The sequence below is a fragment of the Patella vulgata genome, chromosome 1 (genome assembly GCF_932274485.2).
Source record: "Patella vulgata chromosome 1, xgPatVulg1.2, whole genome shotgun sequence".
NCBI lineage: Eukaryota > Metazoa > Mollusca > Gastropoda > Patellidae > Patella > Patella vulgata.
Window position 1 is genome coordinate 5,114,344 of NC_065879.2, and position 21,791 is coordinate 5,136,134.

The 21,791-nt window shown below is 36.6% G+C and overlaps 1 protein-coding gene across 1 annotated transcript in view; it reads right to left on the reverse strand.

Moving 5' to 3' along the window:
* Positions 1-14,786, reverse strand: part of LOC126811345 (F-box-like/WD repeat-containing protein TBL1X) — a 49,585-nt gene extending 34,799 nt beyond the window's left edge. Inside the window, exons 1-3 of the mRNA XM_050536874.2 lie at positions 14,194-14,786; positions 6,030-6,151; positions 2,032-2,177 (exon numbers count right to left, since the gene is read on the reverse strand). Coding sequence (XP_050392831.1) covers positions 2,032-2,177; positions 6,030-6,087 — 204 coding nt within the window. The 5' untranslated portion in view covers positions 6,088-6,151; positions 14,194-14,786. The remainder of the gene's footprint in view (positions 1-2,031; positions 2,178-6,029; positions 6,152-14,193) is intronic.
* Positions 14,787-21,791: the final 7,005 nt, after the last annotated feature.

Consider the following 21,791-nt stretch of genomic DNA (forward strand, 5'->3'; position numbering starts at 1 on the left):
ATCAATAATGGGGTCCTTCCTGGTTTCAATAATAAAACCTCTCATGACTTTGTAAAGGAGAGCAATTTTCAGTTTTAAGGGGAATGAAGAATTGTTTTGACAATAAATTATTTATGGAGAGAGAGAGAGAGAGAGAGAGAGAGTGTTTAACATCCACTCGACATAAACTACATGTAGGTCATTTCGGGACTAACACATGGTTTAATTTTATTTCAATAATTCACTTGCGCGTAGGGGTCTTTAGCAGTGGGAGGAAACCGGAGGACCTAGAGAAAACCCACAAGGTATTATATATGGAAATGCAATCTTTGCGTGATTGATTTTACTGGAGAGAACGCAAATCCGGACAGCAATTTCTTCCTGCAGACTACTGTGCATTGCGGGAAGATGTCAAATTGTGTACACGTATGTCATAATCTGTGAAGTTGTCTCACTGTGTTGACAATTGACATGGGGTGGTAAAAACTGTAAATTTATTATTTGTTTTTCTGCACTTGCTGGTCATTGGCCTTAAAACTGTTGCTTTGTTTATTAATAGATATAAGTCCAGTATTTTTTACAGTCTAAACTGATCAATAATTAAATGGTTAATTAGCACCATATTGTGCATCGAATCAGTTGGGAATTTCACACACCCTTCATCATCAGGTAAATCTATTATTATTTTTCATTTATAGTTTTAGATACATTCACTTTTTTTTTAGGATGAAATGTGTTTTGGGATTATCTTACAATGGCCTAAATTTAAAGAAATCTAATGTAATTTTTGGGGTCAATAAATATTTAAATACGAAAAACCAGAAGAATAGAAAAAACATTGAGTTGGTATTAAATAAATTTAACTTCAAATGCATTTTACATCATATACAGTGCAGCCATTGAATTTTTAATAATGCTATTTAAATTATCTACATGTACATGTACATGTACATAGTACATTTAATTGGCAGGATTGGATGGCCGAATGGTTAGTTCATGTACATGTACATGTATGTGCGCGCTGTATCATAAGATCTGGCATGGTTGTACTGACAAGGAGTAGGGTCACCTGTCCAACCTCGAGGGTTTTCTCCTGGTCCTCCGATTTCCTCCCACTGCTAAAGACCCCTACTTGCAAGTGAATTATTGAAATAAATTGAATCATATGTTAGTCCAAATTGACCTAGTTTGTGTTGAGTGGGCTTAAACTCTCTCTCTTTCTCTCATTTAATTGTTAAAGTATAAAATAGAATTAAAATAGAATAACAACATAAATAGTTGCTATGGTAGGACTTCAATTTATCAATAAAACCGTATTCATGACCACCAGTTTCACGCTAGAATAAATTTTCCAAAAAGAGTTTTCTTTCTAATCAATAACTTGGCTATGATAAACAACAGATAATGACCTGACCGAATTCAGTGTTTAGTTGCCAGCTTTTCTATAATAAAGAGCCCAGAAAGAAAGAAATATGGGCTTTTCCACTAAACATACATCAGACAGCATGGCTGAATCAGCACAGCCAGGATAGCTTGCTTTCACTATAGTCTGTTTTACCTAAACCTCACACCATGCTGGATTTCTGTAATTTCTTAACCTAAATGTATAGTCAGTTTCTTAAATGGTTGGAGTCCAAATTTTTACAACTGAGTCAATCTATTAAAATTCTATTCAATATCTCAATGACATTAGCAAGTCCTGCATTTAAATAATTCTTTACATCTGTGCATTTGTAGGCTGTGTAAAAATAAATGTCAAAAGCTTTAGAATTTTATTTCTGTTGGGGCTTTAAAATGTATATCGCACCTCATTTCAAAAGTAGGCCAACCTGTCCCTCGAGGCAAAGTAACTGTAAATTAAAAGCACATGTACGTTTAACATTTGTAATGGATACAATAATATATTTTCTTTTGTTGTTTTTCAATGTATCTGTTTGTTGTTGTTAATAATGACACCTGTGGAAAAGGGTAAAAGTCAAAGATCATGGATGTATGAAAGAGAAATTCCCCCACAAAATTGTCGAGAATAACAAATTTTTATGTATACCATACCTCTGCGATACTGATCTCCGCCTCTGTGTACTGTAATCCCTTCTGAATGATATTAAGAAGGGCAGCTGGGGGCACCAACGCCCCATTTATATTTGTTTGACTGATGTGACTTTCTATACCAAAGGTGTAAGCAGAATGCACAAAACCTACAAAGAATAAAATACCTCAATTAAACATACATGTACATTATGCAAGAGCTAAATTTGCCTATTGCAGGTCTTTCTTTAGGCCTGAAATGTTATCTAAATTATCAATTAGACATTAATTAACTTATCCAGACCATAATCAACTACTCTCGATGGCATCGCTAGGCTGCGATGTTCATTGGTAGGGTGACCCACCATAAATAAATATCTCCAAATATCTCGACAATTACGCCACAATATTTATATATACATGTATGCCAAGCCTCAAATCAGTTTCACACAATTATAGTCACTAAATAAATGATCATGTTGTACTTAATAAGCTATGACCATTAATCATCTATAAATAATAGACTGAAAACTGGTTCCAAGTTGCGTCCATAACATCCAGACACTTTTGAGTAAAAGATAGGTTACGTGCCCTTGTTTTGAAATTAGTCTCGCTTAACCAGTCTATCGACCATTCTACGTCTGATTGACAGGTCGGGATAATCAAGACTACTTTTTTACGAAACATAACAGAAAGCTAGAACAAGAAATTGAATTTAGAAATAAGCACTTTAGACAACTCAACAATTGTTTTAAGAAACTTGTAAAAGTAAAATGAAACTACTGCTAGTATCATGTTCCTGCTAAAGAAAGTGATTCAGAGATAGTATTTGTACTAAACCAAAAGATGCCGCTCTTAACGGTACAGTTAATGATAAAGCAATTTAAAAAATAAAACAAACGTAATTACTAAAGCTGCTGTAATAACCAAGAAGCTAAATTTTACTGCTATTCAAAATCGTCAACAATAGATTTTTTACGGCTGTAATAGTTGATATATTTGTAGAGAATTGCACGTGCCATGGCTATTTATCGACTCAAAGCGAGTGCGGGGTAGTCAGAAATCAGTTCGAGACACGCAACTGAAGCGTGCACATTTAGCCGTGTCGAGACCAACTTTCTGTAAAGTGCACGGGTCATCCTATCATTGGATTAGGTTCCTATTTCCAGTTAGACTTTCATTCATAATTTAATCATGAAATGGATAATCGATACTATGTTTTTTTTACATGTATTGTACTGACTTTACTAATGATGAACGAGACTAGGCAGAAAATTCAATCACGAAAATCTTGGTTCAGAGTGGATCAATTTGACTGAAATTATAGTGAGAACTGCTAGCTCTTTATCTAATCTCCCATAATGTATCTTTAAAAAGAAACTGGTTCACATTTCTTTCAACATTTTTAGCTTACACCAATAATATTCTATGAGGCTTATTAGAATTCATGAATTGTAATTAACCACTAACGGATCGAAAGAGAGAAATGGGATTTAACGTCCACTCGACACAAACTAGATCATTTTGGGACTAACATATGGTTCAATTATATTTCAATAATTCGCTTGCACGTAGGGGTCTTTAGCAGTGGGAGGAAAAACCCTGAAGTTAGATAGACGACCCTACTCCTTGACATGTACTACTGGGGAATCGATACATGTACATGTACCATGCCAGTTGACTTAATGTCAGACCTTATGATGCAACGCGCACGTGCTAACTATTCGGCCATCCAACCCCCCTGCATACAGTATGCCATGTATTGTGCTATGAGGGTAATTGCATCATGCTGGATGGTTTTGATCAGAACCGTAACATGTAGAAAAAGTCTGGCCAGCTATGTATGAAGGGTATAAGAAGTTTTTTTTTCTAATCTTAGTGCCATGCAATTACCGATTCTTATACAAAAGTCTGGCCAACTATTATATGAAGGGTAATCTTCGTGCCATGCAATTATAGATTCGTATACAGTACTTGAGTGTAATCAATAACATGTTTAAATGGTTTCACACTATGGATTCATTTGATGTGTGATTTAAAATGAAAAGATTCGGGTTGAATAAAATGCACCCCCCCCCCCCCACCTAAGAGTTTCATTATTGGCAGAAAATAGTACCGTATACATGTAGTCTTCAAAAAAACAGGGGGAAATAGTAATTTATTTCTCCATTTGGCCATCATATTTATTTTTTAACAATCCAGAGACTTCTAGTCTTAGGAGACGAATTGTCTGGGGTGAAATTGTGCACGGAACGAATTGTGTGGATATGAATTATCCAGGGTGAATTGGTCAGGCACGAATAGTTCCAGGGGATGAATTATCCAGTTAGCAGTTGCCTGTGGACAAGAATGTTTGGGTACGAATTGTCCTTTACCCATGTACATACATGTGTATCATTCTGGTCGTTTTTAACGAAACTCATTATTTCAGATTTTGTTCTAAATCTAACGTTGATTGGTTAACAAAATGGCTACCATGGCTGCAGTTTGCCAGACGGGTATTGACTAGCTGGTATCCGCTGGGATAGACTGCTTTATGTGGCGGTCATAGAACAGATAATCAATAAAATTAAATTTGAAGAACTTCATGGTAGAAATGGGAGAAGAATCTGATTCCTTTGGTCTTTAAACCAACAAATAATTGCCATATTCAGTGTTTCAAAAAAAAGAGAGAGAGAAATGGGGTTTAACGTCCACTCGACACAAACTAGGTCATTTCGGGACTAACGCATGGTTCAATTTTATTTTAATAATTTGTTTGCGCGTAGGGGTCTTTAGTGGTGGGGGGGGGCAGAGGACCTGGATAAAAACCCACGAGGTTGGACAGGTGACCCTAAATGTACTGCTTGTCACGTACAAACGGGGAATCAAAACCACGTCGGTTGACTCAATGACAGACCTTATGATACAGCCCGCACATGATAACAAATCGGCCATCAAACCCCACTTCAAAAAAAGAACTTTTGTAAGAAACACAATTTAAAAAGTAAAAGAATACCGGTATTCTAACATAAAAAGGACAATTTGTACCCGGTTCTTTTATCTAACCATTTTTACTTAGAGTGAGATACTGTATACATGTACTAGATTTCACTCCTTAAAGATAGGTTGCTAGGCAATGAAACATACGCTAACAGTATCTACATGCAAGTCATCGAGCAGTCAACAACGGTTATCGCATATTTTTCTTTTGGCAGTAATGAAAACATTTACCATGTACAACACACTAAAATCTGATCATGAGCAACAGCCCATTAAGTAATTACAAGTACATGTACAGTATCAGAAATCATTAGAATTTGTTTGGCTTCTAATAGTTCTGCCCTATACTAACGTTTAGTATACAAAACATTTAATATCAAGGGCCATAACTCTGGAAGTACATGTAATTAGAGGAAATCATTGAAATTCAAGAGGATTCTTCGTCTCATGACTGTATACATTGTGTATAAATTTAACGTCAATTGGATATTAACTTTATACATGTACAGTGTATTCTAGAGCATCAACAAGATTTTCAAAGTGATCAAGGGACTTTGGCAGCAATTATCGGAAATCATTGAAAATCAATAGGCTTCTTCGTCTCATGACCTTAAACACTGTGTATAAATTTCAAGTCAATTTGATATTACAGTAACTTTAGCCTCAAGAGCATCCACAAGATTTTTCAAAGTGATCAAGGGCCATAACTCTGGCAGTAATTATTAAAAATCAATAGGCTTTTCGACTCATGACCTTAAACACCGTGTATAAATTTCAAGTCAATTTGATATTACAGTAACTTTAGCCTCAAGATTTTTCAAAGTGATAAAGGGCCATAACTCTGGCAGTAATTACATCTATCCGAAATCATTGAGAATCAATAGCCTTCTTCTTCTCATGACCCCTGATATTAACTCTATCCTCTAGAATGTCCTCAAGCAATTGTGGATGTTTTGAGTAAAATTGATTTGTATTTCATGGTTCCATGAGATTCTATAGAATTTTATGTCAAATAAAAACAAAAACAAATATAATCTCACCTGATTCTTGTAGGTAGCGATATACAAGAAAGTTCACCTCATCGCTACTAAAACTCATGGTGGAAACAACTTAGACATGAAGATCGGACAACTCTAACATCGGCTCACCTTTTATTCATTGACTGAAAAAATAGAATACATCATTCATAAATAAAAATAGTAGTATAGTAATATTTACATGTACGTGGTATATTTATATATTCTTCCATTTGTGTTTATAAATATACATACATGTACATACTAAGGTTGCAGCGATAACCCGGGGATGCCGATTAATCGCGATTATTTTTTTAATTATGATATCGTATCGGCCCAAAATAGATAATCGCCATCCCCGGTATATCGGGAAATTTATTCAGTTATCGCGATAAATCTAATAATCGCCAGATCACTGATTATCGAAAGAATAGAAGTTATTTTAAATAAACAACATTCATCGATGGTATCAAAAGTATATATAAGCTGATATTTTCGTATTTAGACAATTACGCTTATTGGAAACACGGACAATCACACTGCCCAATACGCCGACATATTAGAATCTGGTCAATGCCCAACACCCTGGATGTTTCAATTTTCTTTCTCATCATGCCATCATGGATCATTTTTATCGCGATAAAAGAGAACTATCATGATAAAATACATAATCGCAATACTACTATTTATCGCGATAATTCGAAAAGCTGTTATCGTGATTAATCGTGATAAAATAATTTGATATCGTTGCAACCTTAGTACATACATGTAATGCAGGCCTGGAAATAACGGTTTTAGATGTACCTGAGAAATGGTCAGACACTGATGCACCTGACAAATTGTCTGGCACTGATGTACATGTACCTGACAAAATGTCAGGCACTGATGAAATAGTAGGCCTACCTGACATTTCCAACTTAGTGCCGGACATGTATTAATAATATCAATAAAAAAGACAAATCAGTGCAGGACAAAATGACAGGTGCCTCACATATATTTCCAGGCTTGATGTAATGACTAAATCCTGAAACCAGCCAGGAAGAAAATATACCCACCATGTATGTAAAACTGATAAGTACATTTCTAGACATGTCATTGAGAAAATATTTTGGCTCCATCTTTTATTTCATAAAGTGAAAAAAATTGAAGTTTGAAATGAAATGAGGCTTACAGTGTGCTATAGGGAAAATTTTTCGGCCTACGGTTACAAATGTACATGTACTTGTACATGTACTTGTATATCAAAATCCCTCTATAATATTAATGTACCACTGACAAGGGAGGAACCACACCGGAAAATCCTGACAAACTTTGTTGGCCAGTGACCACCCTAGACATTGGCCAATTCGCTAATGGCGATAATTCTTTTTATTGGCGATCAAATTGATATTGGCAAAAGTGTAATTTAAAAAATCTTCTAATTTTAATCTTGAAATTGTCTAGTTCAACTCTTTTTTTCGATTGACTCGATGTACAGTAGTGTCTATTTTTAGTACATTAATTGACTCTAGTCTCAAACATACATGTAGTTACATGTACGTCCCTTTTGTATGGCGCTGCTATGTTTTACTTTTGCTTAGCTATAATTTTTTCAATTTATTTTCAAATTAAAATAATGAATAATGATTACTAATATTTATTTCCATGTACCGAACCGAAAATAAGGATAGATTCATTTTTACTACCTTCATCTGCGAAGCACATTATTAACGAAATGTCAGATACAACTTCTACTTCTTCTAGAAAGTTACTGACGCGACAATGTGAATGTGATTGATGTGATGAGGAAAGTACAAATGACACTTGTATGACAGAATCTCATTTTTTGTTGCCTGCATCCTCGCAAATTTGAACTTTTGGACGGTTCAGGGAATAAAATAAGTACATATTAAATATGTATTTTAAAACAAATGAATAGAAATACAACATTTGGCTACAAGTTTCTGAATTGGCTAATAGAAGTTTGATCTGGCTAAAAATTTAGCTATAAAGGTTTTAACTCTTAGAACCCGAAATGCCGCAAAACCGGCTTAACGCTGTATCGCATATACCCGAAATGTCGGTTTTGCGGCTTGGGGCGTGTTGTTTGAATCGCGGCCTTAACAATAATAATTTAGCCAATCAAAATACAGTTTACCGTTTGCTCCGGGTCTGTTGGTAACAGTGACTTCCTTCTAGATTGTTTACATTTAGATATTAGCAAATTATTCGATATAATATGTGTTCTAAACGATTAAATACAATGGATGCGCTAGCTTTTATAATGAGCGATAATGACGACGATATTAATGGTTCGGATTACGGCAATGAGAGCGACTTTTAAAGTGAATATGATTCAGATTCTGACGAAATTAAATATTGTGATTAAATATCGTTGTTTCATCATTTCACACAATTTTAAACACATATAATATCAAATTCACACCGAACATTTAGTCCCAATCAAAATGACGTCATTTTTCCAAATTCCTGCTGTAAAGTCAGGGTGGGGTGTGCCACACCCAAAATATTTTCAGGGTTCAAAGGGTTAAGAGTCTAGGGCGTTCATCACTGGTCGGCCAACATTGGAATTGAACACAGGACTTTCACAGTGAGCCAACATCCTACTGAGCCCCTGGGGCTTCCAAAATGCAGTTTCATGCACATGTAGATGTACATTGTATGGAGCTTAATGCCGTGCTTTTCTGCACCAACCAAAAAACAAACAATCTTTATTTTCTTCCTACACATGTACATGTATTTGTTTTTTGTACTATTCCATCCTTAACCATTTACTTTATTCTTAAACATACATTATTCAAGGGCTAAATTTGCCTATTGCATGTCTTTCTTTAGGTCTGAAATGTTATCTTAATTATTAATTAGACATTAATTAACTTATCCAGACCATAATCAACTCTTGATGTCATCGCTAGCCTGTGATCTTTACTGGATCTGACTACATTTTGTGATGGATGATTTAACGCCAAAATGGATAACCGAGACTATATTTTTTTTATCGTACCGACTTTAGTAACGATGATTGAGGCAAGGCCTATAATTCAAACAGTAATATCTCGGTTCAGAGTGGAGCAATTTGACTGACATTTTCAGCATACCCCCTTTACATTATCTAGTGAGAACTGCCAGCCCTTTATCTAATATTCTATAATGACCCTTTAAGAACTCATGTACCAACTCAGAAGCGAGCTCAGAAAGAAAAGGGTAAAAAAAAAATTAACCCGACTTCCGGAAAAATAAGATTAAGTAAATAGATTAGTGTTTGTTTTCAAAACCAAGTTCAAGGTTTTCGAAGGGTGGCAATGGTTCATTGACAACATAGTAAGTCTGAATGAGTAGTAGACTATAGATGTTGTAAATTACATAACCCTAGACATTATACAATCAGAAGACTCTGGGTCAACAATAACCTGATCCAACTCCACATCATATTACACAATATTATATCATATTAACTCCTACAACACAACAAACTTCAACTTAAACAGACTTCTCATCCATAATCTTATATCACTGATCAATCATTAACCTACATGTACATGAGAGTGAGAGAGAGAGAGAGAGAGAGAGAGAGTGAGAGAGCCTCACCTAACCTCCACTTAACTCAAACTAGGTCATTTCGGGACTAAATATGGTTCAATTTTATTTCAATAATTTGCTTGCGCGTAGGGGTCTTTAGCAGTGGGAGGAAACCAGAGGACCCGGAGAAAACCCATGAGGTTGGACAGACGACCCTACTCCCTGTCACGTACAACCGGGGATTCGAAACCACGCCAGTTATAATGCCACACGCAAGCACTAACTATTCGGCCATCCACTCCCCCTAACCTATATGTACATGTACCTCTATACTATATTTCTTCTATCATGCATGACCACAAATACCAATTGCTTATTAAAGGTTGACCTTTTTATCTTTCTGGACTCATTAATGGTCGTTTCAACAATGTGGCATTCTATTCTTATCAATTTAAAGGAAGCGTCGTCTCTATTTCATATCTCTTTTAAATACATGCATTTATCGACAATGCTAAAGTTATTCAGAACAAATGTTAAAAAAATGTTTGTAAAAATTACTCTACTATTCCCTAATTATTATCAACCATCAAGCCTGGAAATAAGGCACCTGTGACAGACAATGTCAGACACAGGCTCCGGCTTTGTTAGGCACAAAACCTCTAGTGCCTGTTATTTTGTCTGGCATTGATTTGTCTTTTTTATTGATATCCTTAATACATGTCCGGCACTAAGTTTAAAATGCCAGGTACTATTTCATAAGTGCCTGACAATTTGTCAGGTACATTTAAAACCCTTACATGTACATGTATTTCCAGGCCTGTCAACCATATTGATTTAAAAATATGTGTAGACATGACGGTGACATGACCTCAGCAGAGCAGATCCAAAGACAAAACTCACTGTCTTGTCATTGTGAAAATATTTTTTTTTCATAAATAATTTATGGAAAAGTGAACTAAAATTTGAGTTTAATGTGCTACCCTTACTGCACCAAATAAAGTTGGGCAGACATCATGCAGTGTGTTACATGTACATGTACTATGTACATGTAGGGGAGAGAGAGAGAGAGACAGAGGTTAACCTCCACTCCACACAAACTACATGTAGGTCATTTAGGGACTAACACATGGTTCAATTTTATTACAATAATTTGCTTGCGCGTAGGGGTCTTTAGCAGTGAGAGGAAACTGGAGGACCCGGAGAAAACCCCCAAAATTGGACAGGCTACATGTACATGTACTAAAGAAATCTTGCCCATGACAGCAATGGTTCTGTTTTAATACATGGCATTCCAACTGTCAAGGGTTCTCTTATTGTATGTACACAGAACTTCATGGATAAGTGAGAGAGATGGGGTTTAACGTCCACTCGACAGAAACTAGGTCATTTTGGGACTAACACATGGTTTAATTTTATTTCTATAATTCGCTTGAGCGTAGGGGTCTTTAGCAGTGGGAGGAAACCGGAGGACCCGAAGAAACCCCATGAGGTTGGACAGGCGACCCTACTCCTTGCACGTACAACCGGGGATTCGAAACCATCATGGATAAGTGAAATAAAATCAAGTTTAAAATGAAATGGGCCTAATGTCCTATTCACGACCAGCTACAAGTACATGTACAATGTAATATTAAGGAAACCGGAGGACCCGAAGAAACCCCATGAGGTTGGACAGGCGACCCTACTCCTTGCACGTACAACCGGGGATTCGAAACCATCATGGATAAGTGAAATAAAATCAAGTTTAAAATGAAATGGGCCTAATGTCCTATTCCAGACCAGCTACAAATACATGTACAATGTAATATTAATGCAAAATTAAATTATTAAACAGTAGGCCTAGCGAAAATATTTTCATTATCAGACAATAAAAAAGTTTATAATTATTTTGGTACATGTATTAAATGAATATTAATGTGACTACAGTGCCAACAAGATGGCCTACTACGTATAAAACCAACCTTATGCCATGGAAAGACATTTTTTAACAAGCACAAGCGTACTACCGTACTCGATCAGGAACCAAGCATGGTGTGAAAATCGCCATCTTGGAATTGAGACATGTCAAAAATCTATGTGCAACTGTCTAAAAAACACTCATGCCAAGTTTTAGGTTATTCTACTTGAAATCTCACATTTCACCAAACATAATACATGTCCGTACATGTAGATTAGAAATTACAATAAAATTTATAAAAACTTGAACATAAATCACTCCATCAATCTGATTAAAACACAGATACAATTTTGTTTCGTTTTTATAGTTCAAAATTTCGATTTTACTTGTCTTTACTACACTTGGATCTGGAAGCGTTGTTATTTAACTTGTGTTCTGCTTGAAATGAGGGGTCAGCCAATCAAATGGTCTTTCGAATCGAGCGTTTGACCTTTTTTTGCGCGAAACTGTGGGTAGACATTAGCGTCAATAGAAATCAAAACAAAGCAAAAGTACATGTAGATAAAAAAAAACATGGCGGTAATCGGGTCAAATGTCGCTTGCTTGGTACCTGATGTCATAGAACGTGAACTCCCACTATAACTTGTTAGAAATAAATGTAGTGTAGGCCATCGAAAGTATAAAAAACGAAACGAAATATAGATCTATATTTTAATTAGATTGATCACTTCATATACATTCATATTACACTAATGTGTACTGTCTATTCTAAGGTTCCAAAGGCCCTTTAAGTGTTGGGCATTAAAAAGGAGACTTTGTATAAAGATACATTATGCACATGTAAGATTTAGATAAAGAGATAGCCATTCTTGCTATTATAATAGTTCGAAAAAAGATAAGGCAAAATGAATAATTTGAAAATTTCATTCAAATTACTCTACTGTGTTCTTGCTATAATAGTTTAAATAGATAACAAAAATTTCCGTCAAGCTACGTTATTCGGAGCAACAACATGAATGGTTGATGTTTTGTTTGACTAGAAATAGCCTAGGTACATAACATGTACAGTCATCGCTTTTTGTTGAAAATTGCCACAATAACACCGCGATAAATAACTCGGTGTAGCAGTCGCTATCGTGTGACACGATAGGCCTCGGTGCAATTAACAGTATTTATTTGTCATAAACATTCAATGTCAAAAAGATATACTGCCACGATGTTATAAATGTTAAATATTTTCATTAATACAGATGCGATACTATCATTGGCCACGCTGGATGATGAGACCATGCATGTTCACATATTCTGCACGATATGCGGTTGTATTTCCAAGCAGTCATGTACACGTAGTCTTGCTTGTCAAGCACCAAAGTCTCTATTGTCCATTTTAACATTCAATTATAAAATGAGGCAGACGTGTTCTATTTTAATCAATATCTTGGTCACCCATTGGTCTAGACAGCTGATGTGATTGTTGATTAAGCTATTATATAATGAGAGAGAGAGAAATGGGGTTTAACATCCACTCAACACAAACTAGGTCATTTTGGGGCTAACATGATTCAATTTTATTTCAATAATTCGCTTGTGCGTAGGTGTCATTAACAGTGGAAGGAAACTGGAGGACCCGGAGAAAACCTACGACTAGTACGAGGTTGGACTGGTGTCCCTACTCCTTGTCAAGTACAACCGGGGAATCGAAATCATGCATGTGCTAACCATTTGGTCATCCAGTCCCTCTATTATATAATGCATGACTATAATCACACAAATATTACTGGTAATGTTAATGTAAGTTTTCTTTTCTTCTTTTTAAGAAAAAAAATATATTACTGTTTTTTTTTTTTTCGTATGTAAATTGTATTATCAATCAAGGAAATCTTTAGTAATGAAGCATGCTAAACAAATATATTTTTCTAAATTTCCATTTGAAATATTAATATTGCATTCAGCTACATGTACCATATTGCTGGTTAATTTATGAAACAGACTATAACAGAAAACACACGTTTCATCATGATCAGCCAAGCTGATACACAAACAATAAACAGGCTATAGATAGATTGCATTCTACCCACTTTTGATATGCAGACTATAGTCCAAGAAAGAAAGCATAACTGAAACAGGTTATAGAAAAAGCTCCTGAACAAAATCAAAAGCCTGCCATAGCTTCCTTCCACAATTGACTGAATCTAAACATTAATTTTTAAATTTAATTCGAACCTTTACCATGAACCGATATTATTGGCAAATGATATAATGTGGTCTCCAGGGAGGAGAAAATCCGTAGATGACAGGGCTGAGGGCCAAGTCAGTCACTGACTCAGTGAACTGTCCACCTTCCTTCAATTTTCCCTACACACACGTGACAAATGACTTGAGAAGTATAAATGTACGGTTTTTTTTAGCAGAAGAAGGACGGCGTAGGCAATTTTACATAATGATAATAACATTGAAACTTTGAAAATGGTAATAAACAACAAATAAAAGACGGATGTCGGTCACAAAACAAAACCTTTCATTTCATTATCACTCCAAGACTGCCATTATTTCCCCATTCATCAGCTCACAAAATCTTTTTGAAAGGATTATGGCTTATGCTTAGCCAGATAGATTTCTCTATCATTTTTATCAGAAATCTAAGCTTCGTCTAACTGTGACTTGTAATTTGTATAAATCCTAATCTCGTTATAAGTCCTAGCTAGATAGTAAGATAGTAGATTATAAATAGCACTGGGATAAATCATTATTAGATTTTAGAAATTTACTTACATGTATTGTTTATTTAGAACTTTTAAAATCCCTATGAGTTTTATCCCAACTATCACAATATTTTTGGTCATGTACTTCCAATAGAATTCGGACGAATTAAACTTTATTGAAGACACTCTGTAGTCGGTAATCAGTGTCTTCAGTCGACTTCACAGTATCTAGAAAGATCGAACTATATTGTTGTAGCCTAATAGAAAAGTCTGCACTCCCAGTCACACGACTTCGTTCCAATTATTATAATAAATAAAGCAATAAACAGTGTATATTAAACAGTAATAAACTTAATAGACACAATCAGGATATACCTGAACACATCACGTGTTGAATAACACAAATTTAATATAAATATCCCGTTATTGGCAAAGAGATGAAGGAAAACCGTGCAAGCTCTCTCACTATCGTCAGAAATAGACACACCGTCAGTTTTCCCACAATGGCGGAGGAAGCTAGAATTTTACGCCATGTGGCGCGATTTTAATACAATTCAGTGTGAAATTGACGGACAGAACACTTTCAGTACCGAATTCAAATATAACTTAACAAATAAACACCCTGTAAACAAATTATTATCCACTATCAACAGGTTAATCCAAGTTATCAGAGAGGATCTCGATCTAATGAAATGGCGTAGGGATACATGCTAGTTGCATGTTCGACCGCATTACCTTGCATGACGTCACACAGATTGAGGCCAAGGGATATCCCATTGCACCGCAGTGGAGTGAATATAGCCAGTTAATTATTCATCGTGATAGGAACGTGTTCTTCGGTGTTTAGTTCGTTTGAAGTTTTAGTTTTAAAAAACAGGACATATTATTGTAATGAAACACGACTACTGTACTTCTCAAATCATCGCCACGAACTGCTCACATCAATATTCACATGACAAATATCCCTATTTTCTAAATGGAATAAACTACGTACATTTTTCTAATACTACAAGGGGCGTAGTTGGTATGGGATGAAACAATAATATATTGATAATGATCTGTGTCGAACAACAAGAGATTAAAACCAAAATACACAGTTATAGTAGCGATCGTTTGAATAAATATCGCGTTAATCAGAGTATTATGGGTCGAAGAATATATGGGTCGATTAATAAAAAGAGTCATCACCCCTTATGCATGAAATGGAAGGTGCCTGACATAGTTTCAGCAATGACGATACATTATCGGGTCTCGTTTTAGTACACAAGACGGTCGGTGATTATGGTGAACGCGGATGGCTTGGCGGCAAAAGCGGGTTACTTGATAGCTGTGTCCCACATTGTTATTAGTATAGCACAGGATATTATTATGTGCATCTGTGAGCGCGCCAGTTTCTAATAATAAGTTCATACGCCTTGCCTTGTGTGTTATGTTTAGTAAAGAGGGTGAAGGTCGTTCGCGCTCTTTCACCACACTTTTCAGTTCTTTATTTTCTGCAGCAGGTTATCGATTTTGCCCACACAAATTCCCGGGACTTTAGAACACGACACACTAAGCCACGGGGGCAATGTTCAACCAAACAAATATTGTGTAAGAAGCCGTGTTAAAGATCTGGTGCGATTGTTTTGTAAACGGGGGGTCAATCCAGATTTTCCGGCGCGGTTTTCTCTTGTCACAATGTCAGTGGTGCAGGACTGAGGGCCTGACAAGGACAACTGTCTAGTCCTTCGGATGGGTCCAAAACGAAGTCCCGTGTACACATTGGCGTGCACGTAAAAGATTCCTTGACAGTTGGAATTCGATATAAGAGTAGGCCGTAGTGCCGCTGTTCGGCAAATTTTACCTACTAGTCGGAGCAGAACAGTAGGACGTTAAACCCCATTTCATTTCATTTGTTTTGTAAACAGGTTGAATATTCATATCTCTGGAAGATTCTATATGTCGGTTGGGGTGGATTCTTTAACAGTTCAAGGACCTTATAATCTATTACGTATGAGCATGGACCTTATAATATTAATTGGCAGCTATTTATAGGGAAAATTCAAAACACCCAGTCTTACGAGGTTTCAGTGGGGCATTTGGCTGGGAGGTGCAGATTAAAAGGGCCAAAAAGGGCTAAAATTTGCCTCATAAGTAATAGGATCAGAATTATTTGTAAAATGTTGCTACACAATGTATGAATATAAAAAAATATTGTTTTGGGTGTGCGTGCAACAGGAAGAAAACTCGTATTCCTATAATCGTAAAAGAGTAGGAAACCTCTCCCTCATAGCAGGCCTCGCGAGAGGGTGGTGCGGCCGGTGAACCGCCCCAGGGCCCATATAAGAGTCTATGACGCCCATGAATATCAAAGTTCAAAATTGAAATGAGCAATTATGCATGAATTTTTTATTGTTCCTTTGAAGCTTATATAAGTACCGGTATGTACAAAAGTTTTCGCTCGCAATCTGCTATATAGTAAATCATCTATGTATGACTAGTGTTGGAAAGGAGGGGGTGGGGTGTCTCGCCCACAGCAGGCCTCGCGAGTGGGTAGGCCTACTGCAGCGCCGGCGCGCCGTCCAAGGGCCCATAAGGGTCTATGTGGCCCATGAATATTAAAGTTCAAAATTGAAATCGGCAATTATGCATGAATTTTTTATTGTTCCTTTGAAGCAAAAAAGGTTTCGCCCAGCACATTTTTTTCCTCTTAAGGGCCATGCCCCATAGCGCACATTAGCCCAGTGATGCAGATGTAGGGCATGAAACACGATGTAGGGGGTGTTGAAAGCTGATGTGCGGCTTCCACCGTTCCTAACTGTATAATTCAAATATAAAATTTATTTTCGCCTCGCAATACAACTTCACTGAGGTCCCAGGCGAACAATAACCTCACTGATAAGGTAGATGGTTGTAATATTTGAACTATTAATTGTCCTTAAGTCCCACTGGACTTTGACTATCTAGAATGTTCCGGGTTCGAATGGGTCGAGAAAAACCGTAGGAATGTTTCAAGCCCGGCCTCGACTTGATAGGGCTGACGCCTGCGGGGATGACGGGCAATAGAGTGTCTAGTCGTTCGGAAAGGGCACAAAAATCGGGGCCCATTCGTGTACAAAATGGCACGCGCGTAAACGAATCCTTAAAAATCGAAGAAGATTGGACACCACGTCCACACCACGGGACCTCGGGGTTTCGTCCCATCCGAACGACTAAACAGCTGCCCTTGTCAAGCCCTCAGTCCTGCACCACTGACATTCAAGGGGAAACCACGTCGGCAAATCCGATGAACTTTCTCGGCCAATGCAGGCTAGCGAGCCAGCGTCTTATTCACTTAGCCACCGTGGCTCCCACTGAATTGGCTGTATGTGCAACTGTATGTTATCTTTACATAACTTTCTATAATTATTTCTACAAAGATCTAATTATAGTTTTTAATTACACACTGTTAACCAACCATTGAATTACAATAAGTCATATAGTTTATTCAGCTCGACGTAAGACCTCAAAATAAATATATACCGCTAGTTACATTATGCAAGAGCTAAATCTGTCTATTGCAGGTCTTTCTTTAGGCCTGAAATGTTATCTAAATTATTAATTAGACATTAATTAACCTATCCAGACCATAATTAACTCTCGATGGCATCGCTAGCCTGTGATCTTTAGTGGATTATGAGCCGATTTACTGCATAACCTTCCTTCACGATTTAATGATTAAATGGATAATCGAGACTATGCTGTTTATAGTACTGACTTTAGTAGTGATGATCGAGGCTAGGCGGAAATTTCAATCGCTTAATTCTGGGTTCATAGGGGATCAATTTGAATGAAATTTTCAGAAAATTGCCTTCACATTATCTAGTTTTTAACTATTATAGTGAGAACTGCCAACTCGTTATCTAATCTCCCATAATGTGACTTTAACTTGAATGTAGATATCAATTATCTATGTTGCATATGAACTTTCAGTTGCATCACATCATATTTCTATCGTCTTCTGTTTCTTGAAATCTTCATTATGCATCTATCATAGCAATGATCTCTATGTTAAAATTATATTTGGAACGTGTTTAACCAGTTCTATCACATATGTGATAATGACTGACACCAATATTGTTCTTTAAAGCATAGTAAAGCTTGAAATGTGTCAGTTTCCACTCTTGAGAATGCATTTGTAGACAAGTTTTTATTGTAGTTTCGGTGACGTTTTCGCAATATACGCAAGAAAAAATAGAAATATACCCTTAATCCCGGTGCCGATAAATGTTGGGTTGTGTGGAACATGTAAATGGCGATTTGTAACAAATCTGAGACATGATTTATGTTAGAAACTGGTTGAGAACAACATCAGAACAACATGATTGTTGTTCAAAGGAGGTGGACAAGCTCTAAACCAATTGCACCCCCTTCACTGGGCCCGTGTCTGTCTACCTGTGGAATAACATGTATTTGTATCTGTTTTACCCTGCATTGGCCGAGAAAGTTCATCCAGATTTTCCGGCGTGGTTCTCCCTTGCCAGTGATGCAGGACGGAGGGGCTGACAAGGAAAGCTGTCTAGTCGTTCGGATGGGACGAAAAACCGAGGTCCCGTGTACACATTGGCGTGCACGTAAAAGATCCCTTGACAGTTGGAATTCGATATAAGAGTAGGCCGTAGTTCCACTGTCTGAGCAAAATTTCCCTCATAGCACACTGTATGGCGTATGCCCGTCTTCATTAGCCCAGTTCGGAGCAAAACAGTAGGACGTTAAACCCCATTTCATTTCATTTCATTTCGTATCTGTTTAATTTGTGTAGTGTATATATGAGACAGATTAATATTATTATCTACACATAGGCCTGGAGGGATAACGTCTTACCCTAAACAATTTGCAAAAGAAACCAATTTAGAGAATACGCTGTAATCTAAACTAATCTTAATACTGATGCTTGCCAGAGTGTTGTTAGTGCATTAGTAACATCGCACATGGACTATGCAAATTCTCTTCTATTAGGAGCACCAGAAACAGCTCTAAACAGACTACAAATAGCGCAAAACAATGCTGCACGTCTTATAACTAAAACACGAAAATTTGATCATATATCAGCTAAGTTACAGAAACTCCATTGGCTTCCAGTTCGAGCGAGGGTTCAATTTAAAGCTCCTGTGAATGTGTTTAAATCAAATTATTCTGACACCGCACCCAGTTATTTAAAAGAACTCTTTTATTTCTATACTCCCCGGCGATCCAACCTTCGTTCTTCAAGTGATCGTAGCATATTGAGGATCCCCAAATATAATAAGCGTTCTGGTGAATATGCTTTCTCTGTCAGAGCAGCTAAAATGTGGAATGATCTTCCAAAAACTCTTCGAGGGTCCTCTTCCATCCAGAGCTTTAAGACTAACTTAAAAACATACTTATTTCAAAAATGTTTTTGAACTGTTTTGTTGTGAATGCGCTTAGAAACATGTGTAATGAAGAGCCGCTATATAAATCGAACAATAATAATAATAATATGGTGGTCTTCAGGAAATTTCGGAGAGCGTTTTAGTGGTGGGGGAATAAAAATTTATTTTTAAATTCTTCAAACACAAACTGGCTATTGAGGCGATATGTGCCCGAAAACAAATTTGACAAAAATTTTAAAAATGTATTTTTGACATGGTGCCGGGTATTTCTTTCAAAATGGCTGCCAAATTTGGCACTAAGATGGCATTTTTAAGACAAGACTACCGATATCTTGTAAGATATGACTTTTACTATGTCTTTCGATGTCTCTGAATTAAAAGATAAATTTCGAAAATTCAAAATGACAGCAATACAAAATGGCAGCAAAATTTGAATCCAAAATGGCGGATCTTTAATCAATCGTCATTTTCTTCCATTGGATATGGCTTGTAATAATAATATGTCTTATATTATGTTATATAAGGTTTTTGGGGTTACCGAGTCTGAATAGTCCGTATGGTGTAAATTGAAAACGGCAATTAAAATAGAATCCATAATGGCATTGTTTTTAAGACTAATAAGTTTTGTAGGGTTACTGAATTCTATTTTAGGATCAAAAATTAATTTAAGAAACACAAACATCTGTTTAACGTTGCTTTTCTTAGTGCAATTTCCGTTACAAATCATATCCAACAGGAAAATATGACGATTAATTGAAAATCCGCCATTTTGGACTCCATTTTGGCTGCCATTATTAATTTCTACCATGTCGGATGTTTGATGAAATTCATATTTAAATTCAGAGATATCGAAAACCATATAAAAGACATAGTCACTAGTTACATATGGGGACAATGTCATTTTATTACCAAATTTGGCAGCCATTTTGAAAAATGGCCGGTATCATGTTAAAAATTACACTTTTAAATTGTTTTGGTCAAAATTGTTTTCTTCGGTACATTTCGCCTCTATATCCACTTTGTATTGCAAGAATTTTGAAAAATCTATTTATTGTCCCACCAGTGAAGCGCGCTTATTACGAGATACCCCTTTCAGAAACTTCCTGGAGACCTCCATATTGAATTATGCTAATTACGTCATTTAGCCATGACTGACTTTGGCATGTGTGACATGCGTATGATTGAACCAGGGGGTTGAATGGCCGAATGGTTAGCGCTAGCGCGTTGTATCATAAGGTCTGTTATTCGGTCAACTGGCGTGGTTTCAAATCCCCGGTTGTACGTGACAAGGAGTAGGGTCGCCTGTTCAACCGTGTGGGTTTCTCCGGTTTCCTCCCACTACTAAAAACCCCTAGCGCACGCAAGCGAATTATTGAAATAAAATTGAACCATGTGTTAGTCCCGAAATGACTTAGTTTGTGTCGAGTGGGCGTTAACCCCATCTCTCTCTCTCTCTCTCTCTCTCTCTCTCCCTCTCTTGGACTACCCATTACTTTGATTAGATCACGACTTCCGTTCCAAAAGACAAAGTAGATCACGTGTTCAGTCAGACAGTGTTCAGATATGAAAGTTAATGTTTTATCAAAAAGAAATCGATGTCTGTAAGCAAAACGAATTTAATTGCGTTATGGGTAATTTGTTATTACTTGATAACTGTTTATATAGATAGTTCTAGAAATATCCGGTAATCTACGGTAAACAAGAATAAAATAGATAACGGTGAACATGCTATCGACCTCAAGGCATCCCCTTATAGATATGAAATTATCATTAATAGAAGGAGCATGCAGACGACATTTTCTTAATTAAGTTAAATGATGTAATATAAGCCAGGGAAAGCAAAACATAAGCAGGTTGGTCGCCATAGTAACCAATATTTGCTTCCACGGGGCATTATTATGAAGTTTCGAGCTCGGTTAATTAGTTAGAAAGATCAGAACTGGCGGCTGCCATAACTTAAAGATACCATTACTTTAACCGAATTTTGTCCCTAATGTTATGGATGCCAAGATAACAAAATCAGTATTGATTATAATGGACCGATATTGAATTCTAATTGGTATTTTAATGTCGGATATTATGGAAAATATAGAGTTAGAGGTTCAGCTGCATCCAAATTATCAATGTAAAAACTAAATGAAATGGGGTTCAATGTCCTACTATTCTGCTCCGACTAGTTGCCCGAATAAAATAAGTACCGGTAGCTGTTTTTCCATAAGTATGAGGGGGGTTGGATGGCTGAATGGTTAGCGTGCGCGCGCTGTAACATAAAGTCTGTCATTGAGTCGACTGGTGT